The following is a 27,746-nucleotide window of genomic DNA, read 5'->3' as shown; positions in this document are numbered from 1 at the left end:
TTCCAATTTTCAATCTCTGTTTTTATTCACTCTCAAGAATAATCACTCCCCCATGGGAACTTTATAACAGTTGTCTGTAGTTCATTCTGGAGGTAAAATTTCCCCTAAGAACTTGGACATAAGGGAGATAAGAGTGGTCTCTAGGAAACAGACTTTAGGATCAACACAATGACCAGAAGATAAAATCACTTTTAAAGAAAAAGAGTGGCTCTGGGTTTAGAAGACCTGAGAGTATGCTTATTAACCGAAATCATTACCAAAGAAGGAGTACAACAAAAAGGGGGATGTGAGAGGGGTCAGGCACAACCATTTACAGAAGGAGAATAGACTTTCCTGGGCAGACTGCCCAGGCAAGATCCCCCAGATTTCTGAACCACTCACAGACCCTTCCTAATGGGAGAGCAATGCTCCAAACATATTGGGCCTTGATTCATCCAATGCCTTTGTCCTAATTCAATTGTCATTGAGCAGCCTTCCTTATGTGACTTGCTGTGCAAGCCTGTCTATGGGGAAAGAAGGCACTGACCACATACGCTTGGACTCACCTATACAACCACAGGTATGAATTGAGTCCTAAGCGCCTGGCCCTGTCCTAGACAACAGACATACAATAGAAAACTTGACAGTTCAGGTCCTTACGGAAAACACAAACAAGCAAATAAATAAATAACTGCAGCTAGTGATAAGAACCATTAAAAAAAATAATAAAGGCCACACCTGTAATCCCAGCACTTTGGAAAGCAGAGGCTAGAAGATCGCTTGAGCCCAAGAGTTCAAGACCAGCCTGGGCAACATGGTGAATATCTCTACTACACAAAACACAAACATTAGCTGGGCATAGTGGCATGTACTTGTAGTCTCAGCTACTTGGGAGGCTGAGGCAGGAGCATCTCTTGAGCCTGAGAGTCAAAGGTTGCAGTGAGCCCAGATTGCGCCACTGCACTCCAGTCTGGGTGACAGAGTGAGACCCTGTCTCAAATAATGATAATAATAAAGCTAGGTGATGGACTAGATAATGGCTGGGTGGTAGGGGTTTTAAGAAGAGGGATCAGGAATGGCTTATTTGAAAAAAGAACATTTAATTTAAGAGCTGAGACAGAGCCTACCCTGAGCATTTTTCAAAAGCGTTTTCCAACTATGTTTTTTAAAAAGTTATGTATTGACATGATGGTAGAGCAGAGCATGATGAAAAGACTTAGAACCAGCAATGTGAAAGGGAGTATGAAGTGTGTAGACAAGTTAGGTAATGAGTAGCTTCTTTTTTTGTGCTTGCCCTTCATCAAACACAGCACAGACCCTACTTCCTCACTGCCAATCCCTGCCCAACCCTCTCCCAGGCTTGCACCTCCAGATGTTAAACATAACTGTGCCTCTGGCTGATAGCTTGGTGAGGATCCAGAATCTGCCATGTAACAATGGGGAAAGAGAGCTTCTCCACAGAAGGAACAGGAAAAGCTGTCAGACAAGAACAAACCCAACGCTTCTTTGGAACTTACAGTGAATCTGGAGCTTCACGAACTAGGGGAAAAGTACAGGAGCCAGGATCAGAGGAACAGCCAAGAGCAGAGTCACAGGAAAAAGCTTTAGTTTTATTGTAAGTCCAATAGGAAGCAAGGAAGTGATATGACCTCATTTACATATTTATTTTTATTTTATTTTTTTGAGACAGAGTCTCACTTTGTCACCCAGGATGTAGTGCAGTGGAGCATGAGCAGCCTCAATTTCCCAGGCTCGGGTGATTCTCTCATCTCAGCCTCCAGAGAAGCTGGGATTACAGGTGCACACCACCATGCCCACTAATTTTTGTATTTTCAGTAGAGACAGGGTTTCACCATGCTGCCCAGTCTGGTCTCAAACTCCTAGGCTCAAGCAATCTGCCCATCTCTGCCTCCCAAAGTGCTAGGATCATAGTCTTGAGTCACCATGCTTGTTTACATATTTAAAAGATCCCATTGGCTACTGGGTGGAGAATAAACTGCAAGGCTAAAGGTAAAAGAAGCAGCAAGATTAGTTAGAAAGTTCTAAAAGTAGCCTAGGCAAGCAGTGATGTGGCTTGACTAGGATGGCAGCAGTAGTGTTGGAGAGAAGAGAGTAACTTTAGGGCATATTTTGGAGATGGATTCCCAGGACTTGTTGATAGACATGTATGTGGAGTGGAGAGTCATACTTTGGCTTAGCAGAGTAGTGACGTTTACTGAAACTGGTAAGACTAGGAGAGGATTAACAGCTCTTTGATGGGCTTGAGATGTCCACTAGAGACACAAGTGGAGATTAAGTTAGGCAGCTGGGGCTCCTGGGAAAACACTGGGATGAACATATGAATTAGGCAATTATCTGTGCCTAGATGATCTTTAAAGCCATGGGCATTCCCAGCCTTGAGATGGTTATTTTTCACTGTAAATTAATAAATTGGGTAACTTATTAAGGTAGTAGGAGCCAAGCTAAGATGCCCCATCACAGCTGGCCATCCCCAGTCTGGGCCTGCCCATCTGCTTTGCCAAAGGCCTCAGTTGAGAGCTGCTTCTACAAGGTTGTTGTGTTGTGTTTCCACATATAAAACTCTGTGCCCAAGTTCCCCTTTATTCTTGTGGATCAACGTGGAAATCAGAAAAAGTGATATTTATTTAAAATATTTTTGTAAAAATGCATGACAGTGCTTATTTGGTGGAATAAAGAAATATTATACAAATAAAAGAGAAACTTAACTAAGTAGATTAAGCGACATAACCAAACACTTGTGTAGACCTTTTTTGAGGCCACATGTACTAACCAGAGCTCCTTGACTTTGAACTCAATGTGGAAAGGCTCTACTGGTTAAGTAACCTAATGAAACTAGTACTCCGAAAAGTCATGATAGACATCCTAGAATAAAATGAACATAGGACAATTTATATTTATCCCCTTAATAGTTATTGATTGAGTAACTACTATGTAATTACTGTGTTGACTTCCTGCCCTCCTGGGGCTCCTTTCTCAGCAGGGGAGACAGACCATACTAAGGGATAGAGCTGATGGAGGTGGGTGTGAAATACCTTTTGACCAAGGTAAGAAGGTGATAGGCAGTTCCAATGAGAAAAAGACATATAACCCTAGAGTTGGTTTCTCAAACACTAAATATAACCCTATGTTAATTGTACAAAAACTTTACATTCTTGTTTGGAACTAAAATTTTCACTTCCAAGTTGTTAATCTAATTCAATAAAGTTAATTGACTCATTAATGTTTTTAATAGCCCTTAACAACACATTTTTTTTTACTGAGACTTCTAAAGATATTTCCCTTTATTGTCCCCACTTTTTCTGTGTAAGTCTGAAAGATTCCGGAAAGCAGTAGTTGACTTTCCTTATAAACCTAACCCCCTATCTACTTATGGGAGCCACATGTAAGGGTAGCCTTGGAGGGGACAGAGACGGGAAGGGGGCAAAGCAGAGCCTCCAAATTTCTATTTCACTTTAACCTCAAGGAGTTGGAGACCTGCTATTCTGATTATACAAACCATGTTTCACAGACTGAGTCAAATCACTCCCTGCTGCAACAGCAGAACGATGGCTGGGGTTTGCATTCTGTTGAAGCTAATTCCTAGCCATCTCTCTGTTACGTTTTTGTACTTTTTTCCCCAATAACCTGTAGAAAACAGACACTAGACCTGCTCAACCTGGGAGAAGCCCAGTCACCTTTAAGATTCTGGCTCTTTTGTTCTCTCCCCTGATCACACTCATTTGAACACTTTCTGTAATGGGGCAGCTGGGCTCAGGATCTGCTGAACCAGCCTGAGAAGGCTGAACCCGCTCTGCTCTAGGCTCTATGCTTCATTTTAAGTGCTCATCTTTCCCACTCAGGCTGATGGCTGCATCCTGTAAACCATTTAAGTGTTAAGATCCAAGAATGTTTGACCTTTCATTTCAGATTATTTAGGATGAACCAGTTTAGGTAAAGGAAGTTTCCTTAGTATTACTTCTAATTGACTAGAAATTTACTATGGGGTTTGTGGCCAGTGCCCTGATTGGTTATAAACCTGTCTTGCTCTGCAGGTCACTGACCTGAGTGTGTATTTCCTTCAAGGACCTGGGAGAGAGGAGTGACTATGGCAGGGCGAGGTTCACCTTATCTTGAAGTCCCTAGGCCAAAAACGCTATTAGTAGTACTCTTTACTAGCAACTCCATTTCATTGTTGCCAACAGTCAGGCTTTTAAAGGGCTTCTGAGTCCACAGACTTTTTTTTAAAATGTCTGAACTTTAGATGAGTTGTCATAAAATCACCTTTGTTCTACATGAAGCACTGTGCCTGGATGAAACAACTCATTGTAAAAGAACATTGCCCTTCCCTACTATGTCAGAATTCATTGTTTGCCACAAAGGCAGCATCAGCTTCAACTGAAGATAATAGTCACATACAAATACTCACAATCACAGCTGAGTTTGATATTTTACCTATAAGAGTCTCTTATTAAACCCTTTGTAAGAGTATTTAAATACTTTTATTCTGTATAACTTATTTTGATAACACTGCACAAAAATACTCCTCCCTTTCCCCATTTCTCTGCACTATCACCAAAGGCCAGTTGTATTCTAGATAATCAGCACATGTAGTAAAATCAGAGAAGAATTAATTATTTCCATGTTTACCTCTAAAGAGAATGGTTTGAAACCTGTTACTGTGCTTTTCTTCCTGGACAATTCCTCACTGGAAATTACAGAACACAGGCTCTAGGTGCCACAGCCTTTTGAAAACTCCTATCCTGAGAGGATCACAGACCTTGCCTTACCTTTAGTTGAACTAGATGTACATCCACATGCTTGCTGTCCGAATCCTGCTGGACTGAATAGGTTAGGTCTCGGACCCTCTCTGAGGTCATCCGGAGCCAGGTCTCAATTTCAGGTAAGTGGAGGACAATCTTCCAGTCAGCCCCTGTGTGTAGTGGGGGTGGCTTTTCATACTGCTGGTCAGAGTCCATGTCCTTCATTGCCTCTTCTCCCTCACCCTGCTCCACAGTAGGTGTCATGTTGATGGCCATGGGTGAAGCATCAGTAGCCATGGGATCCAGGTCCTGTGACCTCAGGGGGGAAAGTGTCACGCTCATGGTTAACATGGAGAAGTCTAAACCTCACTTCTTTCCAAAACAGCTGAAAGGCAAGAGGAAAGAAGAAAGCAAGAGTCAGTCAAGATTGCCAAATAAAGAAATGATACTTCACAGAAGAAACAAGATTTCTAAATTAAGCCAGATTTCTAAATTAAGAAACCATAGCTCATAACAAAAACAGAAAGAGGTGTTTTGATTTTCTACATGGTAGCCCCAAGAGCCAGCAAATAATATGAACATAAAACCACTGTGATATTGCCTACTCTCCCCCCACCGCCCCCATCTATTCTTACCCTCATTTCTTAGTAACAAAATCCTGGTTTTTAGCTGTTCATATTCCTGCCCAGAATTTAAAACTACATTCCCTATCTCCCTTGCAGCTAGGTGTGGCCATGTTCTGGCCAATGAGTGGAATTGTTGTGTTGAAATTCTGGGAGAGCTGCTTACAGGGAGCTGACTCAATTAGGAGGGGCTCCCTTTATGCCCTTCTACTTTCCTCCCCTTCTTCCAGCCTGTAATGTGGACTTGATGGCTAGAGCAGCTGGCAACTCAGACCCAGAGAGGCCTTTGAGTATGACAGGTGGAGGACGGTGGAACATGGGTTCCACTTGATAATGGAGGAGCTACCGTACCAGGTCTGATTGCTGCCCGGTACTTCTTTTATGTGAGAAAAAAACAAACTTCTATCTTGTTCAAGCCAGGATTATTTTGGGCTTTTCTACTAGAAATATTCAAACATCATTTTGACTATAAAATCAACATATTCAATACATGGGACAGCTACGTGGGAAGATGTTCTAATCACAAAAAACACTGAGCTGAATTCAGGAGATGTTGCTCCTTTCTATGATTTGTTAGTAAAATAATAACCTGTGACAATCCCAAATCTTTACTTTCCTAGAAAGTATAAATCATGGATTGTACTGAATAGATCTAATTAACTCTCAATTTAAATCACATTAATATTTGGTTATATGGAATTTTTAGAGGCTTCTGGAATTTTAAGGATAATAAATTGGTCTGAAATACATAAACAGTAAAATATTAATCAAATAAGTTAAAATAACATAAGTGTAATTCATCATAAAGTAAGGTTGCATTTTAAGGTAAATTTAATTAGTTTAATTATCCAGCTATTAAATTTATCTTTCTTCTGGAATCAGTCTAGTATAAAGTATCAACTTTTAGGCTCTTGTACTTTAAAATAAATAAGCACTATTTTTAGTCTCAAGAGCAGCTTCTTCTACTCAAGGCAGTGAATTTCTTTTTCTTTTATAATTTTTTTTCGGGTCCTGCATATTCAAGTTAGTTTATACCGTTATTCCCCCAAAGATGAAAGGTGACTGACCTAAAGATCAGAAATTAAATGTGATTGTCAAAAAGTAGTTCATATTTGTATAGTAACAAATATTCAGCAAAAAAAAGAAAAGCAAAATTATTTTTACATACCAAAATAGAGGGGAAACTTTTAAAAATGCTTCCAATTTGACTAGAAACATGTATCTTTCCATACAGGAATGAGGAATGGAAATAAAAAATACTTGTTGAGTTGACAAAAGCCTTAAGACTAAGTTACTCCTATGACATATTTTTTTAGAATCTTTCCAATACTGCAGCATAATCCCTTTCTCTAATTTCTCAGGCATCTAACTTTTGAATTCAATGATGAGGAGAAGGCCAGACGTGGTGGCTCACGCCTGTAATCCCAACACTTTGGGAGGCCGAGGTGGGCAGATCACCTGAGGTCAGGAGTTCGAGACCTGCCTGGCCAACATGGTGAAACCCCATCTCTACTAAAAATACCAAAAATTAGCCAGGTGTAGTGGCAGGCACCTGTAATCCCAGCTACTCAGGAGGCTGAAACAGAAGAATTGCTTGAACCCGGGAGGGGGAGGTTGCAGTGAGCTGAGCCGAGATTGCACCATTGCACTCTAGCCTGGGCAACAAGAGTGAAACTACGTCTCAAAAAATAAAAAATAAAAAAGAGAATTACAGATAAATTTTTAAAACAAAGTTATTTGCAAAAAGCAAAATATATGTTATAAAGTAGGTTTATCACTTTGATACCTGCCTTAGAGAATGGCTTCGGGCTTCAATTCAACAGCCTTCTCCACCTGATTGCAAAAGGCAGAAATCCATACCCCATACTTTTTTTCTTTCCCATGAATATAAGGCAGATACGCCACATTTTAACCATGCTTGCATTCAGTTTTAAAAGTAATAATAATACTAGACCCGGCTACTAAAACAAAAAACAATTAGAAGATAACAAAATTTCACTGAGAGGGATAAAACTCCAGGAAGAGTGAGCTACCATACCACTTCTTCATAAACCATATCCCAGCCTCAGGCTGATTCCAATTTCTCCAATTTTTTTTTTTTTTTTTTTTTTTTTTTGAGATGGAGTCTCACTCTGTTGCCCAGGCTGGAGTGCAGTGGTGCCATCTCGGCTCACTGCAAGCTCTGCCTCCCGGATTCATGCCATTCTCCTGCCTCAACCTCCCAAGTAGCTGGGTCTACAGGCGCCCGCCACCACGCCTGGCTAATTGTTTGTACTTTTTTTTAGTAGAGACGGGGTTTCACTGTGTTATCCAAGATGGTCTCCATCTCCTGACCTCATGATCTGCCCACCTCAGCCTCCCAAAGTGCTGGGATTACAGGTGTGAGCCACCGCACCCAGCCCCAAATTTTTAATATTTAAAAAAAATTATTAATCGACCCACTGCCCTCTGGGGGCAAGTTTAGAATCACAATCTTAGAGAAGGAATCTGATACATAAAGGTTAATAAGGTTTCTAGGTCAAGGACGTAGAACTGGTTATATAAATTAAGACACTGGTGTCACAGTGGTTCCCTCTTCTAAGAAGCCAGTCATTGAAACTAGAAAACTGAATGCTGAGCCAGGGCAGCATACAATGAACTGTTTAAGCTACACTGACACATACACACTCACCGCAAAACCCTGCCTCAAAGCCCTGCACAACTGAAAAACAGTGCTTAGTCACTGTGTTTTCTCTGAAACTCCTAAGTCAAGGCAGGGCCTTCTTGGGAATACACATCCCACTGTAAACTTAAAAACACACTAAAGAATTAGCTCACTGCAATTTATGCCCCAACCTGCAACATTTCCATATATACCATTAGTCTGTGCACTAAGCACACCGCAGTTTTATATGATTTGGGGCAAAATGCTCCATACATTTCTTGGCCTCAGTTTCTTCATCTGTAAAATGACAAAATTGAACTAGATAGTCAATAGGATCCCATTTGCCCTAAGAATCTGTGATTGCTTAGGGTTATTTATCCAGAGATTTCAAAGCTGTTGGAAGTTTCCTGCCTATCCTGAGAGCTGTGTAGCTACTAAATGATGGTTCTCCATTTTTTCAAAGCCTACAAGTATTATTGATAGATGTGTCCCACTTAATGAAAAGGAATAAGTTACTGTCATGAAAACAGCGTTTTGTAAGTCATTATTTACACATTTTGTGTTGTTAATTCTTCCCAGAGGAACAAACATGGGAGATTCTCCCCTCTAGAAGTTTGCCACTTAAGACTGACAAAACAGATGTGGTTATATATGTAGAAGACAAACCAGAATAAAATAAAAATATGAAACAAAAGCATAGCTGGAGAGGAGAAGATGTGCATCCTATATGAGTCAAGTACAAAGAAATCTTACATTCAAGCTGCCAAAGCAAAATTTTCCTGTAACTATAAAACTTCTAACTAGATGCGATGTTTCCACATTTAACTGATCAGACTACACACAAGAGAATTTCTATAACCCATAGAGATAAAACAAAGCGTGCTTTACTCAAGTTTCATTTCAACTTCTATTTACTTTCCTTCACATATACCTTTGCCACTAGGAAAAGAATGGTATATGTGTCATTAAGCACAGCAAGCCTGGGTAGTAGCATAAAATGGATTAATTGCCCATTTTCATGAAAAGCAATTACTACAAACATTTTTCAATTTTTAGTAGTTCACATTTAAATGTAGCATATATGGATGGTCATACTCTATTTCTGATTTTAACATAATCACATCTGATTTTAAAGATATATTATAATTTTTTTAAAATGCTTCAAATTGTAGAAACCTATAGTAACAGTCTTTGTGAATATTTTTCTTGCTCTTATCAGGACTATTCAAGTTTCTTTCCCATCAAACTAATTACTTCATTTGAATGCAAACAGAAAGCAGGAAATTGAGCATGTCTATATTTGTAAATAATATAAGTTTTGAATTCTTTTTTACAAGTCATCTTGCAATAAGATTCCTTTCTAGTCACAGAGACATTTTTTTAAAAGCTTAGACTACAACTTCTGATGGTGAAAATAAAAAAATTTGATCAAGTGCACACAGGTACCCACCGAGTTACAACTCTGGCTCCAAGACGGTGTGAAAGGAGTGATCAGACAGCTTTTTGGAACCCAGTGACCTCTCATCTCCCTCCCCCTAATCAAATGCTTGTCTGCGGCCACCTTTCCAGCATTAGCGATAATACCACCTTTATCCTAGCTGCTGTTAAAAATAACATCCATCAAATCCTTTCCTTTACACAAATCCAAAGAAGAGGCAATAATTAAAGTGCCATAGCTGAAAGCAGTAATGATTTTAAGGCTTTTTTTTAATTATAAAAGAGTTTTTCCACCTTATTCTATTTATCATCCTATAGAAACATGCCATGGATGGCTTACTAACAAGGACTGTTTCTGCGATCTCATGTCCACAAGTTTTGGGTTGGAGCTTGACGCTAGCAGAATGCATTCGACTTGAATAAACAAACACATTTAAATCAGAAAAGTTCATTCGACCAAATCAGGAGACAAAAAAATTCAGCTACATCGCCATCAAAGCTTCCCACCTCTCTCTCCTTTCTTTTACAATTTTCTCTCTTAAATAAAAGAACAGAAAAGCCGGGTATCTTGCCAACTGTACTCACTGTAAATGGTTTTGTCCCTAATGGCCCTTCAGGATTAATCATCTGGCTCCTCCTCTCCCCGGTGTTTCTCTTCTTGTGGCCAAACAATATGAAGGCCAGTGTCGGGGCTGCACCATGCTGGCAGGACACTGGTGCCAGTATAGAGTACCAGCTTCATACTCTCTTGGTGGCCTAAATCTCTTGTGCAGAGAGGGCTGCTATGCAGTCCCTATTTGGAAGCTAATGTATAAGCTTCAGGATTGTGCAGTCATAGGCAGACCTTTTGCAAACAAGCAGTGATGAGTGGACTGAGAAAAAGGAGACAGTTGCCAAAACAAGGATCACTATGGAAAAGAGTCTTTGGGTGGACAGAGTACTTCCAGTCATGGTTCAGAAGAATCAAGACTTTACTCTCAAAAACCCCAGCAATCTTAAAGCAGGATAAATTAATAGTACTGTGTTAACATGACTAGCTGACAAAGCCAACTTCAGCCAAATAGATTCCTGCTCTGTCTCAGCAAGAAACTGTTCTTTCCATGTAAGAGCATTATCATGAGTACAGTTTGAGAGGCAGTCTTTTCATCATGTAAAAGAACTCTAAGCCTAAATTCTTATTCTCAGTCTTTCTGTGCCCTGCTTATCCTGAAAACATAAGCAAGTGATTAAAGCGTAATTCTAGTCAAATTAACAGATGTGCTTGCTACATAGCACTTATTACAGAACAGAGGTAGAAAAAATTATATTAAGCATCACATAAGTTTCCTTTTTCTCCCCCTTCATTTCTTCTCTTACATTTTTATAACCACTCTCCATAGAACCTATTCATATAGACATTGAATTTAGAAATAAAAAATCCTCTGGTCTGTTTCAATTTTTGTCTAAGGTTAGCTCTCATGATTTGATTGCATTAAGGAGAAAGACAGAAACTCCAGAGGTGTACCCTGTATATGATTCCAGGATACCAGATTGGGCTCTGCAAAGAAAACACAAAAACAAATTTAATAAATTGGTTAATTAAATGCCACTGCCTAGCCAGATGAATGAGGATCTAGTTCGTCACTTAGTTTCAAATCTTACTGCCTGCCTACCTCCCAGGCCTTTTGTTGGGTCAAGAACCGGGAAACTTTAAATGACTTTAAGCTCTTAAATAGAAGAGGCAAAGAGTTGCTGCCAAGCATTACGTTAAATCTGTACTTAGGGAAAAAGTTAAAGTGGCTTCTGTAAGATGCTCCTAAGGAAATGTCCATAATTGCTGCCTGATGCCTTCTTCTCCTTTGCTCTCTTTCCCTGCTCACCCCAATGCCCTGCAGCACTCATGCAGAGTAACACTGTTTAGTGAGATCACTGCAGTAGCCCCAGATTAATCTCACTTTCTAATCCTCTTGCAATAACAGGCCAGCCTACAAGTGGATGTCAGTGAGGAGAAGGACTGCAAGTGCCCCAGGGGGGAAACAGCACGTCAATAGGGGAGCCCGAACGGATTTCCATAATTTAAAAGATCTCGGTGTTATCACTGGTGTTTCTCTCTCTCCTTTTCCCTCTTGAATATTTCCTTTTGTACAGCTGTGCCACTCGGCAGATGGGTGATTACATTCTGCTAATCACTTAGAGACCACGCACCATCTCCTGGGTCTTTCCTCAAATACCCGCTAACTCCCTTGCCCAGAGCACAATCTGCTGTCAACCATAACACACTTAATCTATCATCTTCTCCCCTCAAACCTTCCTCCTACCCCTCTCCCCAATTATTCAGATCTTCCTGTGGCAGGGATATCCAGATTGACTCAGATATTCATCAAGCCTCCTGTATTTTCTTTCCTCCACTACAGCAGTCATTTCCTGTCACACAGAGATTCATTTGGCTGCTTCAGGCAGGCAGCCACAGTGGCACCCATGGTCATCAGTATGTGGACCTGGACTCAGTGAACACTAATGAGCATTCATACTTCTCACCCTCATCCCAAGTTGCTAAAAATCAATCACCTTTAAGCATTAGGCAGTCACCTTTCTATTGTTCAAGAAATTGTCATGACAGAGACTGGATTTGTAAAACTTTAATACATAATTTGTACAATTGTTGCCTTTGTCAATGCTATTAAGGTAAAGGAAATGAAACAAGATTCATTTCAAATCAACTGACATTTAGTGGTTAGAATTTAAATCAACAGACATTACTGAAAATCAACTATATAAAAGGTATTCTATGTATATGTGACTCATCATATTCACTCTCAAGGAAATTATAACTTTACAGAAACAATCTCTCTCTCACACCTCTGTCTCTCCTCTCCCCCTCTCTCCCTGACCCAAACACATACTCATACCTACTGCACCAACAGCCTATGGTCAAATACATGAAGGACAAAAACAAACAAAAGCCCAGTAAGGCCCCAGGAGTGTCATTAATCCTAAGTAAAGGAAAGATAAGTGTGAACCTTTACTAGAGAAGGTAACATTTCAGATGGCTTATAAAAATGGGTCTGGGATTCCCTACTAAATAAATGGTGCTGGGATAACTGGCTAGCCATATGCAGAAGATCAAAACTGGACCCTTCCTAACACCATATTCAAAAATTAACTCAAGATGAATTAAAGATTTAAACGTAAAACCTAAAACTATAAAAAATCTGGGGACAACCTAGGCAATACTATTCAGGACATAGGCACGGGCAAAGATTTCATGATGAAGACACCAAAAGCAATTGCAACAAAAGCAAAAATTGACAAATGGGATCCAATTAAACTGAAGAACATCTGCACAGCAAAAGAAACTATTAACAGAGTAAATGGACAGCCTACTGAATGGGAGAAAATTTTTGCAAACTATGCATCTAACAAAGGTCTACTATCCAGCATCTATAAGAAACTTAAACTTACAAGAGAAAAACAACCCCATTAAAAATGGGCAAAGGACATGAACAGCTTCCTTCCTTCCTTTCTTCCTTCCTCTCCTTCCTTCCTCTCCTTCCTTCCTTCCCTCCTTTCTCTTTCTCTCTTTCCTTTGTTGCCCTGGCTGGGCAGTGCACAATTGTACGGTGGCACAATCTCAGCTCACTGCACCTCTTCCTCCTGGGTTCACATGATCCTCCCACCTCAGCCTCCCAAGTAGCTATAACCACAGACGCACACCACCACACCTGTCTAACTTTTTTGATTTTTGGAGAGACAAGGTGTTACCATGTTGCCCAGGCTGGTCTCAAACTCCTAGCTATTGGCCCACCTTGACTTCCCAAAGTGCTGGAATTATAGGCACAAGCCACCGCAGTCAGCCAATGAACAGACACTTTTCAAAAGAAGGCATACATGTGGCCAACAAGCATATGAAAAAAAGCTCAACATCACTGATCATTAGAGAAATGCAAATCAAAAACAAAATGAGACACCATCTGACACCAGTCAGAATGGCTATTATTAAAACGTCAAAAAAAATAACAGATGCTGGTGAGGTTGTGGAGAAAAAGGAATGCTTATACACTGTTGGTGGGAGTGTAAATTAGTTCAGCCATTGAGGAAGTCAGTGTGGTGATTCCTCAAAGACCTAGTGACAGAAATACTATTTGACCCAGCAATCCTATACCCAAAAGAATATAATTCATTCTATTATAAAGACACATACATGCACATGTTCACTGCAGCACTATTCACAATAGCAAAGACACGGAATCAACCTAAATGCCCATCAATGGTAGACTAGATAAAGAAAATGAGGTACATATACACCATGGAATACTATGCAGCCATAGAAAAGAATAAGATCATGTCGTTTGCAGGGACATGGATGGAGCTGGAGGTCATTATCCTTAACAAATTAACACATGAACAGAAAATCAAATACTGCATGTTCTCACTTATAAGTAGGAGCTAAATGATGAGGACACATGGACACGCTGAGGCAAACAATACACACTGGGGCCTTTCAGAGGGTAGAGGGTAGGAGGAGGGATAGTATCAGGAAAAATAACTAATGGATACTAGGCTTAATACATGGGTGATGAAATAATCTGTACAACAAACCCCAATGACACAAATTTTCCTATATAACAGACCTGCACTTGTACCCCTGAACTTAAAATAAAAGTTAAAAATAAACAAAACAATTTTTTTTTTTAAAGAGAAAAAGCGTCTCATTTAAATAAGCAGAGATGGAAGGGAGATGAAGGAATTCTAGGCTGGGGAAACTGCATGGATAAAGATACCTCAACACCAAGAAGCTGGGAGAATCAGCAAATAATTGAGTGTTGAAGGGAACAGGAAGCTTGATGGGGCCAAGAAACAGATTAAGCTACAAGGTAAGTTGCTGCCATATTATAAGAGGGATGAGAATGCCATGTTATGGAGTTTGGAATAAATCTTTCAGGGAGCAAGAATTCTAAAAAGATTGTCAAAAAAGAATAATTCAATTACAGTTGTATCCTAGAATGGTACAGGAAAGTCAATACATGCACTCTTACTTACCAAGAAAATGAAATAAGAAATCAGCATTATGAGAGGATCAACATCCACTTTTCCAAGCAAAGACTTTATTAACACAAAGTGTAACCTTAAAAACCTCTTTCTAGTCCAGAAAGAAAAGATAGAGAAAGAGAATGAATACAAGTTTGACTTTTGGATCAAAATGATTAAAAGACTTCTGCGCTCTGTCCTACCTACTCCATTAAATATAAAAAGAATTCTCCATTTTTAGTTCTCCACTAACCCTACTCACAATCTTAGCATTATAAAAAATTTTAAGGATGATTTCATGCAATGTTTCTACTTTTTTTCTTGTTCTAAAATTATTTTTAAATTAATTAAAGAGTAATATATAAATATTAGTTAAAACGTTGCAAAAATAGGCAAGATTGAAGATAAAAGATCCCTCTTTAGCCCCACATTCCCCACAGTCAATAAGCGATAAGAAGCTATTTATATGTTGTGACCTCAATATGTAAAGTAGGAAGAAAATCAGCCCTGAGGGAAGGGTCATCCTGAAAGATTCTGAAGTCTGAATTAGTTATCTGTATTAATTCAGCAATATAGAAGTATTTGCTAATTTAGCATTTACCAGGTGTTAGTAAGTATTCTACAAAAAAGTTGTTAATAAAAATAAGTTAGGGCTGGGCATGGTGGCTCATGCCTGTAATCCCAGCACTTCAGGAGATGAAGGTGGAGGATCAGTTAAGCCCAGGAGTTCAAGACCAGCCTGGAAAACATAATAAAACCCCATCTCCACACACACACACAAAAATACAAAAACTTAGCCAGACGTGGTGGCATGCACCTGTAGTCCCAGATACCAGGGAGGCTGAGGTGGGAGGATCATCTGATCCCAAGAGGTCAAGGCTGCAGTGAACTGTGATCTCACCACTGTATTCCAGCCTGGGTGACAAAGTGAGACCCTATCTCAAAAAACAAACGAACAAAAAATTAACTGGGAGAGGCCTGGGCAATTTCTGAGTAAAGATGGCCAACTGAATACACAGACCTAATTTTTCTCCTTCCAGAAACCCTACTAACACTACTGAAAAAAGTTTTTTGTTAAATATAACCACTCAAGAATAGGAAGAAAAACAGTATTTTGGAAGCCAGAAATTAGATGAATAAATGATAAATGACTTAACCAACTCACAAAAACTAAATCTTAAGACAGCAGTACAGAGAACAAAGAACCAACCTGATTTTTACTTCAGAATCCTTAAAGTATTTTGAAACTGATGGAACCAGGTACCTCTGGAAGTAGAGGTGGAGGGGTGTGTAGGAAAGAATTACCTTTATCTAAAGAAAAGTCGGGCCTTTGCCCCAGCTCCCAGGAAGTAACCTCTAAACCCTTGGAATTTCCCAAGTGTTAGGAATATCTGAGTTAATTATGATGGGCCCCTTAGACTATACCTGATAAGTGTATGTTAATAAGGTGACTCAGAATGAGGGCTGGCCAGACAGAAGGACCAACCATGTGGTCAAAGAGTTGAGGCTTTGGGCAACCATGTGGGTGGTGATTCAATCAATCATGCCTATGTAATGAAGCCCCAACAAAAACTATGGACACTGAAGCTTAGACAAGCTTCCCAAATTGGCGGTATTCCATGTGCATTGTCACACATCAACAACAGAAGGGTAATACATCCCTGAGGACCTGGAAGATTTGTCCTAGCCCCCGATTCTTCCCTACATGTTTCTTCCTGTGGCTGGCTCTTATTTGTATCCTTCTGCTACAATAAAACTGTAATGATAAGTAATAGCACTTTCCTGAGTTCTATGAGTTGTTCTAGTGTATTATCAAACCTGAGAGAGTCTGTGTGAACTCTCAAATTTATAGCCAATTGGTCTGAAGTGAGGATGGCCCTGGGGACCCCCAAATTTGCAACTGGCATCAGAAATCTTGGGCAGAACTGTTAGTCTTGGAGGTCTGTGCCCTTAACCTCAAGCTTGGCCTAACTCCAGATAAAGAGAAAATCATATGTTAAGAAGAGTAATCTTGATTTTTAAAAATGTTTAAAAATCAGTTAGAACTAGGTCTCTCCTTACTCTGTGTTGCTGGGTAGTTGCTTCCACCCCCAGTTCAGACAGAAGACTGGAGGTTTATTACCTAGAAAGAATGAATCACAGGGTCTCTGGACTGGCAGACGCCATGCATAGTTGAGGAGTGTTCTGAAAATAGGAGGATTCAATTAATGCAGACATTCTGAATGTTGAGATCCCCAGCCCTCTTCCCTGACTTGGCTCCTCATACACTGGGAGCAATTCCTTAACCCTCCAGTCAAGAGACTAGAGGTTCCCTCTCTAGGAGATCTGATCAGTCCAAGAAGACAAGATACTGAAACTGGCACATCCAGATTACCCTACAATGACATTCAGTCAACAGGCCCACCTACACATTCAGAGCATCCAATCAGCTTTCTAGTCTTTTACTCCTAAATATGAGCAGGCAGTCAAGGATTAGCAGAGATTTAGGGAAAGCTCCAATTTGTATAACAGAGTCACAGCAAGCAACAAAAATCTCAACCTGGAGGAAACACACTATCCATGGAAAATATGATTTGGGTAAAAAAGAAAGATTATCAGAGATAAGATATTATATCCATAAAATAAGAAAAAGATGCCATATTTCAAAAGAAATATTTGTAGAACAAAAAAAGGACTCTGGGAAAATAAAAGTATGTATAATAGCAAAAATGAAAATCACAATGTAATAGCTAAAAATAAAGTTGAGCAAATATCACAGAATGTAAAGTAAAAAGGTAAATAGATATAAATTAGGAGAGAAAAGGTAAGATAATTAGTGACCACTGCAGGAGGTCCAACATCTAGAGGAAAGGAGTTCTTGAAGGCAAGAGGAAAGAGAAAGGAGGAATCGTCAATGAAATCTTTCAAGAAAATGAAGGACATGAGTTGCCAAATTTAAAAGACCTGCCTAGTGCACTAAAAATAGACACACACCAAAGTCACATTATTTGAAACCTCAGAATATGCAGGGAAGTAAGCTTGGGGTGGAAGTACAGGCATATACAAAGGATGATAAATCAGATTGATTTGGATTTCTCAACAGCAACATTAAAAGCCAGAAGACAATTTGTTTTACATAAGAAAGAAAAATAATCCTAACCTAGAATTTTATACCAAGAATAACATAGACTAATAACCAATGAGAGGGTAGAATAAGGTATTTTCAGACACACAAACACACACACACACACACAAAAATCAATCTCATGCACACTTTTCTTAAAAGATACCAGAGGCTATGCTCTACCAAAACAAAGGAGTAAAGCAAGAAAGAAGTAGTCACAGGATGAAGCAACAGGAGGCCCACCTCCCCAGGGTGAAGAGGAAGGGAAATCCCAAAATGGTGGCTGTATACTAGGCAAGAAGGGCTTCCAGTCCAGACTACAACAGGTCCGAAGGCTCCTGTCAAGAATGCTTCAAACAGATGATGTTGAGAGAAAATCTGATGTAAATGAACATACCCAGAAGAGATTTACCCAACGAGTAGAGAATTGGGGGTTGAACTGGAGATAAACACATAGAAAACTAAGCAAACAATAATAATTATTAATTCCAGAACAAAAGAAAATGTTGTTGAAAAATAGAACAAAAATCATATTCCTCTCTGTGGTATAGCTACCAACTGCACTTAAATAGTCTTAATAATATAAACACTAAATGCTGCAATAACCCAAAATCATGACATAATTTTATGGGAGGAAAGGAGGGATAGGAATTGGGTGCATGTGTAAGTGCATACCTATGAGAAAGTGAGAGAAAGAGAGAGACAGGGTAGGGGAATGAACTACATAAATTCTCATCTTTTACAGTGAGAGGTAAATAGATAAAGCTAAGGAAAAAAAATACTCAGGGAGTAGCCATACCATCCTATTGTTTCAAGATAGAGGTAGTTACCAAAAGAATCAGCTAAAAGATGAAAAGTGGTTGCCTCTGGAGAATGGGAAATGGAAAGGAAGAGAAGCTGGAGACTGTTGTGTATGTTAAGAAACCCCAGAATTATTTGATTTAACTATTTGTATGCAAACATAAAGCTTAAAAAATACCTAGATTAAAAAATGAAAGAACTTCTTTATTACAGGACAGGGTTTTAACACTCTCAGGTACATTGAGCATTTCCAAATGGAGGATAGGGAGATAGAGTGCATTAGTTCCAAAATCTACTTTACTATGAAAATTATTATTTTTTGTTTTTTTGTTTTTTTGTAGAGAATGTCATAAGACTGGGTGGGGTACAACTTGGTTGATATTAAATTTAAACTGCTAAAAGTTGAAAATTGTGTCTATCCACTCCTAAAACATTGTATTTTTTTTAAATACAAAATGCTCACTGTGACTCAAATCAATAATGAGGTTGCATTTGCTTCATTCAATCCCTTTAAGAAAGAACTGCTTCCTGTGAAATAAGCCTGATCGCAGGACGAAAACCACAGGTGATTAAGTGATCAAATTGAAAGTAAGGTTATTTCAGTATCTGCCCCATGAGTAGATATATTGTGGAGTGAATAACTTTTATTTTTTAAGACAATTGAATCAGGCTGAGATATCAAATAATACATTAAGCCACATCTGTCATCTAATATTACATTTGTTTTTACTGTTCATACTGCAACATGAGAACACATCAAATAACTACTCACACTGCTGTTCTTTCATAAACAGAAGACATTTTATGGGTGATGAACTTCCATAAAGAGCACGATTTTCAAAAGCATTATTCCTATTCACTATTATTTCCTACTCACTATAGACTCCCAGACATGTAAAAAGAGTTTGCCTTAGAAGACTCTGATGTCAGATTTTAAAATACTAACAAGAGATAGCAAGGGCTGTTAATATCCAGAGATTTGATGTGATCAGAGATCCTCCCTCTGAATATTCTTTATTACAGAAAGAATAATAAAGGTCTTCTACTATGTCGGCTTTTCAAAGAAACAATTTCAGCAAGGTAGAACCTATTATTTAAAATATTTTATAATGGTTTTGCTTAAAATGCATCAATTTCATTACAGTCAAGCATTTCAGCCTAATTAGCCATCTAAATTGAAGGTGAATGTTTGATAAAGTATGAATTGTTTCAAGATGAATTGGTATTTTGAAAAATTATCCCTAGAACAAGTAATTTAAGTTACATATCATGGATAAATAATTTAAGTTACACAAAATGCATATTTTCTAGTGGAAACTAGATAGTACAAGCTTATAAATATTTTTGTTCTGTTTAAGCTGGTAGATAATAAAAGCATGGGACACGAACCAGCTCAATACAAATCCACCTTCATTCAATTTGTCTCTTTTTAAGTAATTATTTATTATCTTGCTCAATGAAATAAATAGCAACAATGAGAACTGCTGAGTAAGAGCTAATGACTTAAATGCCTCTAAAAAGAATCCAGTAGGTCCTTCATCAACCCTAGAAAATTAGTTATAGATTAAATATTACCATATACTTTGCCAACGCTTCCATTCAGCAAAGACAGAAACAAGATTTTTTTTTAAATTTAGGGGTGTCTCTAAGTCACAGGAATACAAAGGACAGAATGCTGAACATTATAATAGGTCAACCCATATTCTCTCCCCTCTGCCATGAGAGTGCTAAGGCCTAAGTTAAAGCAAAGACCCATCAGCCATTTGCTTTTATTACTTACCACTAACCAAAGTCTAGCTGTGATGTGTTAGGAAGGAAGCAGCAGTTTCTAAGCAGGGTCATGATTTCTGAGCCTTTCACTTTTTGCCCTCCTTTGCCCTCTTGGATAAAACTTTAACATCCCAGCACTTGAGCAGCTGGCTGCCATCCAAGAGTGATTCAGATGTTTGGAAGGTAATTGTCCCCTATGCTTTTTAATTTTTCATTCTTTCTCTTTGTTAGCAATAGTTTCTCATAATTGACATGACACTCAGAAACAATTGGTCCTTTTCAATAGGCTCTAGAAATCATCTATTTATAATTTTCCAGTTAATGCTTCACAATCATCACATGACATTGCTACTGTTGGTCTTACTTAGTCATTTGCAGCCAAACGCAAATGAATCTCAGACAAATTCTGCTTGTCATAACTCTATTCATTGTGCTCTTTGGCCTAATCTTATCATTGTTAATAGTTCCGTATGATTCAGACACTGATTTGGATACTCAAGGTCCTTTGACTGAGTTTCCTAAACAAGAAATGATACTTCATATGCCTGAAAATGAATAATCTAGAATATTTCATTAACATTCAGCTGACCAGTTTTAAATAAGAGCATTTGGGATTGCATTCAATTAAACTGGAGTCTATAAGGTAAGAGTTTTATTTATTCATTTAATTTTTTTAAATACAAAAAAAAGCTTGAAGAATATGATTTTTCTCTGTGTCAAATGTGCAAAATAACATAAAAATTTAAAAGAAAAACTTAGATTTATAAGAAGGCAGAGGAGTATATTGGCCTGACAGTTTTTACACTACAGTTAAGCAGAATAAAAGGTATTTATTGAGCAGCTCACTTTGTTTAGCACTCCCTTGCTGAGCTCTGGCTAACAAGAGAGTCAACATTTTTTGTCCCTCCACCCTCCAGAAATTTCAAGTCCAGAAAAGAAAGAACTGGCAGCTTCCTTGTGTATTTACTTCTCAACTGAATTTTACAGAGAAATACGTGGAGAAAAACTGATCTTGAACCCAAAGAAGTCTCTGTACTTTTAAACTGAGTTTCTCAGTCTACATATTTTTTTTAAAAAAGTATCTGCCTATCGCTTCATAGGGATCACATAACAAGGTTTATATTTAACCTTGTAAAAATATGACAAGATTAATATATATGTAAATATAACAAGGCTTATAACAGGATCTCTGTGTTCAGGCAAGGTTACTACAAAATTTAGAATATTTCTCTTTATGAGGACAGAACTTTTAAAAATAGCATCTTGGATTCAGACTGTGAAGCAGTCACTTGAACTAAATAATACTGTTTTTTATTATTCAAAAAGTAATCAAGGTAATCCCAGCACTTTGGGAGGTGAGGTAGGCAGATCATTTGAAAACAGGAGCTCGAGACCAGCCTAGCAAACACAGTCAAACTCCACCTCTACTAAAAATACAAAAAATTATCTGGTTGCAGTGGCACATGCCTGTAATCCCAGTTACTCAAGATGCTGAGGCATGAGAGTCAGTTGAACCCAGGAGGCGGAAGTTGCAGTGAGCTGAGATCATACCACAGTCCAGAACACCAGCCTGGGTGACGGCAAGACTCTGTCTTAAAACAAAACAAAAAGAAGTAATCAAGAAAAAATACACTTTGTGAGACTGAGGCGGGCGGATCACTTGAGGTCAGGAGTTGGAGTCCAGCCTGGCCAACATGGTGAAACCCCATCTCTACTAAAAATACAAAAATTAGCCAGGCATGGTGGTGGGCACCTGTAATCCCAGCAACTCGAGAGGCTGAGGCAGGAGAATTGCTTGAACCCGGGAGGCAGAGGTTGAAGTGAGCTGAGATTGCATCACTGCACTCCAGCCTGGGTGACAGAAAGAGATTCCATCTCAAAAAAGGAAAAAGAATAAAAAGACAAATTGGACTTCATGAAAGTTTTAAAATTTTGTGCATCAAAAGACCATATCAACAAAATAAAAAGACAGCCTGTAGAATGGGAAAGAATATTTGCATATATCTGATAAGAGATGAATATCAAGAATATATCAAAAACTCCCAACACTCAATAACAACAAAAGACCCAATTCAAAAATGGGCAAATAAACATTTCTTCAAAGAAGATGTACAAATGCCCAATAAGCACATAAAAAGATGTTCAACATCACTTATTAGGGAAGAATGAAAATCAAAACTACAAGGTATTGCCTCATACTGACTGGTATGGGTACTATCAAAAACATACAAACAAACAGAAAATAATTAGTGTTGATAAGAATGTGGAGAAATTGGAACCTTTGTGCATTGTTGGTGGGAATGTAAAATGGTACAGCTACCGTAGAAAACAGTATGGCAGTTCCTCAAACAATTAAAAATACAATTACCATATGGGCTAGCAATTCCCCTTTGGGTATATACCCAAATCGATTGACAACAGGGTCTTAAAGAGATATTTGTACCCCCATGTTCATAAGCAGCATTATTCACAATAGCTAAAAAATGAAAGCAACCCAAGTATCCATCAACAGATGAATGGCAAAACAGATAAGCAAAATCTAGTATATACATACGACAGAATATTATTCAGCCTTAAAAAGGAAGGAAAATCTGATATAGTCTATAACATGGATGAACCTTGAGGACATTACGCTAAATTAAATAAGATGGTCACAAAAAGATAAATACTATATGATTCCACTGATATGAGGTACTTAGAGTAGTCAAAATCATAGAGACAGACAGTAAAATTGTGGTTTCCAGGGGCTAAGGGAAGAATGAAATGGGGAGTTATTGTTTAATGGTATAGACTTTCAGTTTTATAAGATGAAACAAGCTATGAAGATAAATGGTGATGGCTGCACGATACGATGAATGTAGTTAATACCTTTGAACTGTACACTTCAACATGGCTAAGGTAATAAATTTTATGTTATATGCATTTTACCACAATTTTTTTAAAGTAGAAGAGAAAAGCACTGAGAAATAGAAAAGAAATGTTGTTAGCAATGTAAGTATGGATAGATAAAAATATCTGTAGATCTAAAACATATAAACTAAGTTAACATAAAGTCTCAAGTTAATACATGAATTAATTTTAATTAAAAAACAATTCCAGATACAACCTAAAAATAAAAGTAATGAAAGTCTTAAGATAACAAAGATAATTCCCAAATACTGATTGAGTATCTGCTCAGTTAAGGCACTGGTGTAGGCACACATATACAAACCTTAAGAGACACGTGTGACTGCTTACAATAGCATTGTAGGATGACATCATCCATTGGCTTAAAGAGAGACTTATGTACCAGTGTAATGCAATATCTCCCAAAGAATTTGTAAATCGTGCTGATTTAGCCCACTCTTCTTGTCTTCTACTTCTTTTCCATCAGTATTGCCAGTTATGTCTCTGTCCATGAAATATTTAAGGAGAAAAATAGCCAAAATCTCATTCTTAGGTTATAATCAGATCCATTAGCTCTATGCAAAACTAATTGGTGGGTTAAAAATACATAATGTAATTACTTGTGCTTAAAGCGAAACAGGCATCCAAATTTAGTTACTGGAACAAAGGCAAGCTAAATTCAGTGAGTGCATTAGCCTGGTAGTTATTCAAGGTCATTCACTGGCCAGGGCAAAACTAAATAGAGGGCTGAATTGCCCAAAAGTTTAGGTTTGATCATTCTCTTTTAAACTTGGCTATAAAGTGAAAGGGCTTCAAATTTTTCCTCAGTGCTTTGTGTCATCTTAATAAACACTGCCTACATAAGGACAAAAAATGTTAATTATATACACATATATTCAAAATGAAAATATCCACTCGAGTAGAGCTACTTCAAGTCAGCTGTTTCCCATTCAAATGCAAACAAAAAGACCAATTCATCCAGCTGTAAAATTTCATAAGGTGAGCTCCGATGACCAGCGGGAACAGTATATCCTAACACAATTCCGACATAAATATAAATAATATTCAGAGCATCATTTCCTGAAACATGGTTCATGTAATACCGGTTCTGCAAAGTACTTTAAGAAAATGTTTGGAGGTTGATACTTCTGGGAAATCCTGCCTACACACCCCTTATGAGATATATGCAGCTCACATTAGTTCCAATGAGTCTTCAGAAACTTGTCATTTTTCTGTAATTCAGTCTTTTCCAAACATATATTTCTTTATTAACAGAACCAGCACTCCTTGGTATACACTTTGGGGAACACTGCTCTAAAGAACTTCAAGTATTCATTGTACTCAAATCCAGTGTGATTCTAGACCTTATGAAATCAAAAGCAAGAGGCCTTTCTTATACTTTCTCTGAAACCTTTGACCTCAGCAGTCCCCACTTCACGGCCAGGCTTACTCAACCTCAAGCTACCAGTATGTAAAGGAGAAAATACTGAAGGTTGTGCTGGTTTCTCATTTTACTTACCATCTAATTTCAACTCAATCTCCCATTTTGTTTTTAATAAGCTTATGTCTCTTTCAACATTCTCTAAGTTTCAGGCTGGGATTCTATTTCTGGCATTCTAGATTCTGGCTAGCCAAATTCCTGACTACCTTCTGACACTGGACTCTTTTGTACTCAGTGTATAGCTTTTACCTTTGATCCTGCACAGAAGCCTGACAATTTAAGTCTGTCTCTGCTTTGGGCTCATCCTCCCTCCTGCCTGTGATAAAATTAATAAAGGCAAACTTCAAACTGTGACAAGGAGGATATGCTCCATAGAGACAGAGACATCCAATGATGTTTCTTGCAGCTTGGATTCATCCATCAATCACTGAAGAAATGCTCAAAGAGCTCCTTCTGTCCTCAAGACATTATGCTAAGAGCTATGGAGAATTTAGCAGAAATCGCAATGGCAGGGCACTTCATTGTGAGTTATGTTTTGGGGAGGAATTGGCCCAGGAAGCAAGGGAGAAATTTGTGATTCAGTAACTGTGAGGTTCCTCCTTCTATGGCTGTATATTACAAGGATTTAAGAATGGTTTTTGGCAAAGCACAGCGGCTCATGCCTATAACCCCAGTGCTTTGGAAGACCAAGGAAGGAGATCATTTGAGCCCAGGAGTTTGAGAGCAGTCTGGGCAACAGAGTGAGACCCGTTGATACAAACAATTTTAAAAAATAGCCAGGTGTGGTGGCACATGCTTGTGGTCCCAGCTACTCAGGAGGCTGAGATGGGAGGATCATTTGGACCTTGAGAGGTCAAGGCTGCAGTGAATCATGATCCCACCACTGCACTCCAGCCTGGGCAACAAAGCAAGACCCCGTCTAAAAAAAAAAAAAAAAAAAATTTCAATAAATACTTTCTTTTTGTCCCTAAGACCATCCCTGACCTTTCTGATGCTATTCTTACATAACATCTTTTGGTGATAAAGATAACATACTGTTAAAAATAAAGGCATTTTTAAAACAGTATCTCTACTCTTAAGGACCTCTGGATAGCCTCTAGAGTAGAAATCTAGGAGACACTGTATATAAAATGGCACATGGTGAGATTATCTTGTTTACAGTGAAAATCCCCAATTTCAAGATTGAGAAAAAAGTGCAATGTCTATACCTACTCTCAGCCCACCATACCATCTTTTTTCTTTAACCAAAGGCATTTGTATTTGTTAAGAAATATAGGTCTAGACCAAGGCATGTTGCTGATAACATCATCCATGGTGTGTGTTATTGATCTACTATGCATATGGGCACATTGCATATGCCGATTTGTTTTAGGGGAATCATTTCCTGGAGACTTGAAGAGTGTAACTATTAGAAGCTCCTTTGAAGTACACAGCAATGAAATTTTAGCTTCACTTCCTAAGAACTCAACAGAGCCCCAACGAAAGTGAATAGTAAATTTCTTTTGGCTATGGCATCTGATAAAATAGAGTCCCTTCATAGAATGCATAATGCCTGCATTATTTTTGTATACATAGCCTTGCCAAAAGATGCTCTTCAAAGTCAATGCTACAAAAGAGGAGAGTAGTAAGTATTGTGTCAATATTATGTACCAAAATTATGACGTATGTCCAATTATCATGGAAACATGTCATGTAATTTATTTCCAAAAGATACAAAAAAGATTATAACTCCTTAAAAGCAAGGATTGTGTGACACAATTTTGCATCCTACATGGTGTCTCACTCAGACTCTTCTGCATAGCAGGCATGTGATATACTTGTAATATGTAAATGAGTCAAGGAGTGAGACACTGAACGCATGAATGACTCACTTAGTGAAGAAATAAAAATTCAATAAAGTCTTTATATAAATAAGCTGGTAGACAATTGTATGCTATCTACTAAATAAGAGGGTGTGAAATAAAGAGAAAAGAAAATCCAGAAAAGCTGAAAGTAACTACTGGAAAATGTTTTTTTGTTTGCTTGTTTTAAGTAATAAAGGAAACTTTTGAGGTAGCATTCAATCTAGACCCTGTCTCACAAAAACCAAGATCCTGACAAATCCATTCTACTTACCAATGTGTTTTTTTAAAGCCATTTCCTGGTATTAGCTTGTAAATGAAGCAGCTAGCATTACAGAAAACATATTAGAGAAGAAAAACTAATTTTATACTTCTGGTAAAGACAGAAGATCAAATGTTCTCATTAGCCTCTACTCCCTTCCAAAACCCATAAAAATATCACTAAAGAATTAAAAAAAAAAAAAGAGTAAGAGAGATGGTAACAACAAGAGGATTTGGGAAACCAGAAAATAAATGGGCAAGAAGTAATTGATTTAGCAGATGTAAGAAAGCCAAATCCTAAACTGGCAGTGGGGAAACTGAGAGTCAATCAAATTTATAAGTAGAGCCCCCAAATGCCCAAAAACTGACGACATCTTGTTCCCCTGGAAGAAGGGTGAAGGTGGGCCTAAACCTAAGATAATCACCTGGAAGCCAGTTTAAGAACCAGCTAAAACCCGATTCCCTCTCTTGGGAGTCTGCCTCTCTATGCAGAGAATAAAATAGAGGGTCTCCAGATTAAAGGATACTAATGTTGAAGGCAGGGACACCTTACTCTAAACTGGGAAATTAGGTCAACATATGCTTATTAAATGTTTAAATCCTGTCTTCTTCCTCCATTCAATTCCCAGAGTGCAATCAGCAGGTGGGAATCTCATCAAATCTAAAGGAAATATCTAAAGATATTGATGGAGAAGGATGTTCCATCAATAAACAGCCCATATCAACCTATATAGCAGGATTTCTCAATCTTGGCACTTTTGACATTTGGGACCAGAAAATTCTTTGTTGTGGAGAGCTGTCCTGTGCATTGTAGAATGTCTAGTAGCAGTACCTGTGGCCTCTACCCACTAGATGCCACGACCTCTCCAGTCATGACAAACAGAAATGTCTCTAAATATTGCCAAATGTCCTATAAGGAGCAAAATCACTCTTGGTTGAAAATCACTGCTTTATAGTGAGGCTCATAGCTGACAACTCCCTCTCATATACTCAGAGTTTCAAATCAGCTTCTTAGATATTAATGGATACTAGCTGAAGTTATGCATGGTTGAGCGCAGATGCACTTACAATTTATGCTTGAATTAACCATTTAAAAAGCATAGTGTGATTTAGTTGTTTTCAACTAAGATTATTTTATGAAATCTAAATTTTTAAAAAATCTTTCCAACAAACATCATCTAGAGTATCCCAAA

The 27,746-nt window shown here is 38.2% G+C and overlaps 1 protein-coding gene and 1 long non-coding RNA gene across 8 annotated transcripts in view; one reads left to right on the top strand and one right to left on the bottom strand.

The window, feature by feature from the left end:
• Positions 1-27,746, bottom strand: part of AKAP6 (A-kinase anchoring protein 6) — a 626,630-nt gene that overhangs the window by 393,031 nt on the left and 205,853 nt on the right. For all 6 annotated transcript variants that reach the window (XM_054529991.2, XM_054529992.2, XM_054529989.2 and 3 more), the window contains one exon: positions 4,767-5,124. In XM_054529991.2, the coding sequence (XP_054385966.2) occupies positions 4,767-5,090 (324 nt within the window). In that variant the 5' untranslated portion in view covers positions 5,091-5,124. The remainder of the gene's footprint in view (positions 1-4,766; positions 5,125-27,746) is intronic.
• The window catches only part of LOC134760069 (uncharacterized), a 101,313-nt gene that overhangs the window by 36,033 nt on the left and 37,534 nt on the right, over positions 1-27,746 (top strand). The window lies entirely within an intron of this gene.

Source organism: Pongo abelii, chromosome 15, assembly GCF_028885655.2.
Source record: "Pongo abelii isolate AG06213 chromosome 15, NHGRI_mPonAbe1-v2.0_pri, whole genome shotgun sequence".
Taxonomy (NCBI): domain Eukaryota; kingdom Metazoa; phylum Chordata; class Mammalia; order Primates; family Hominidae; genus Pongo; species Pongo abelii.
Note: the sequence above shows the minus strand (reverse complement) of the source record. Positions and strands in the feature narration are given on the sequence as shown.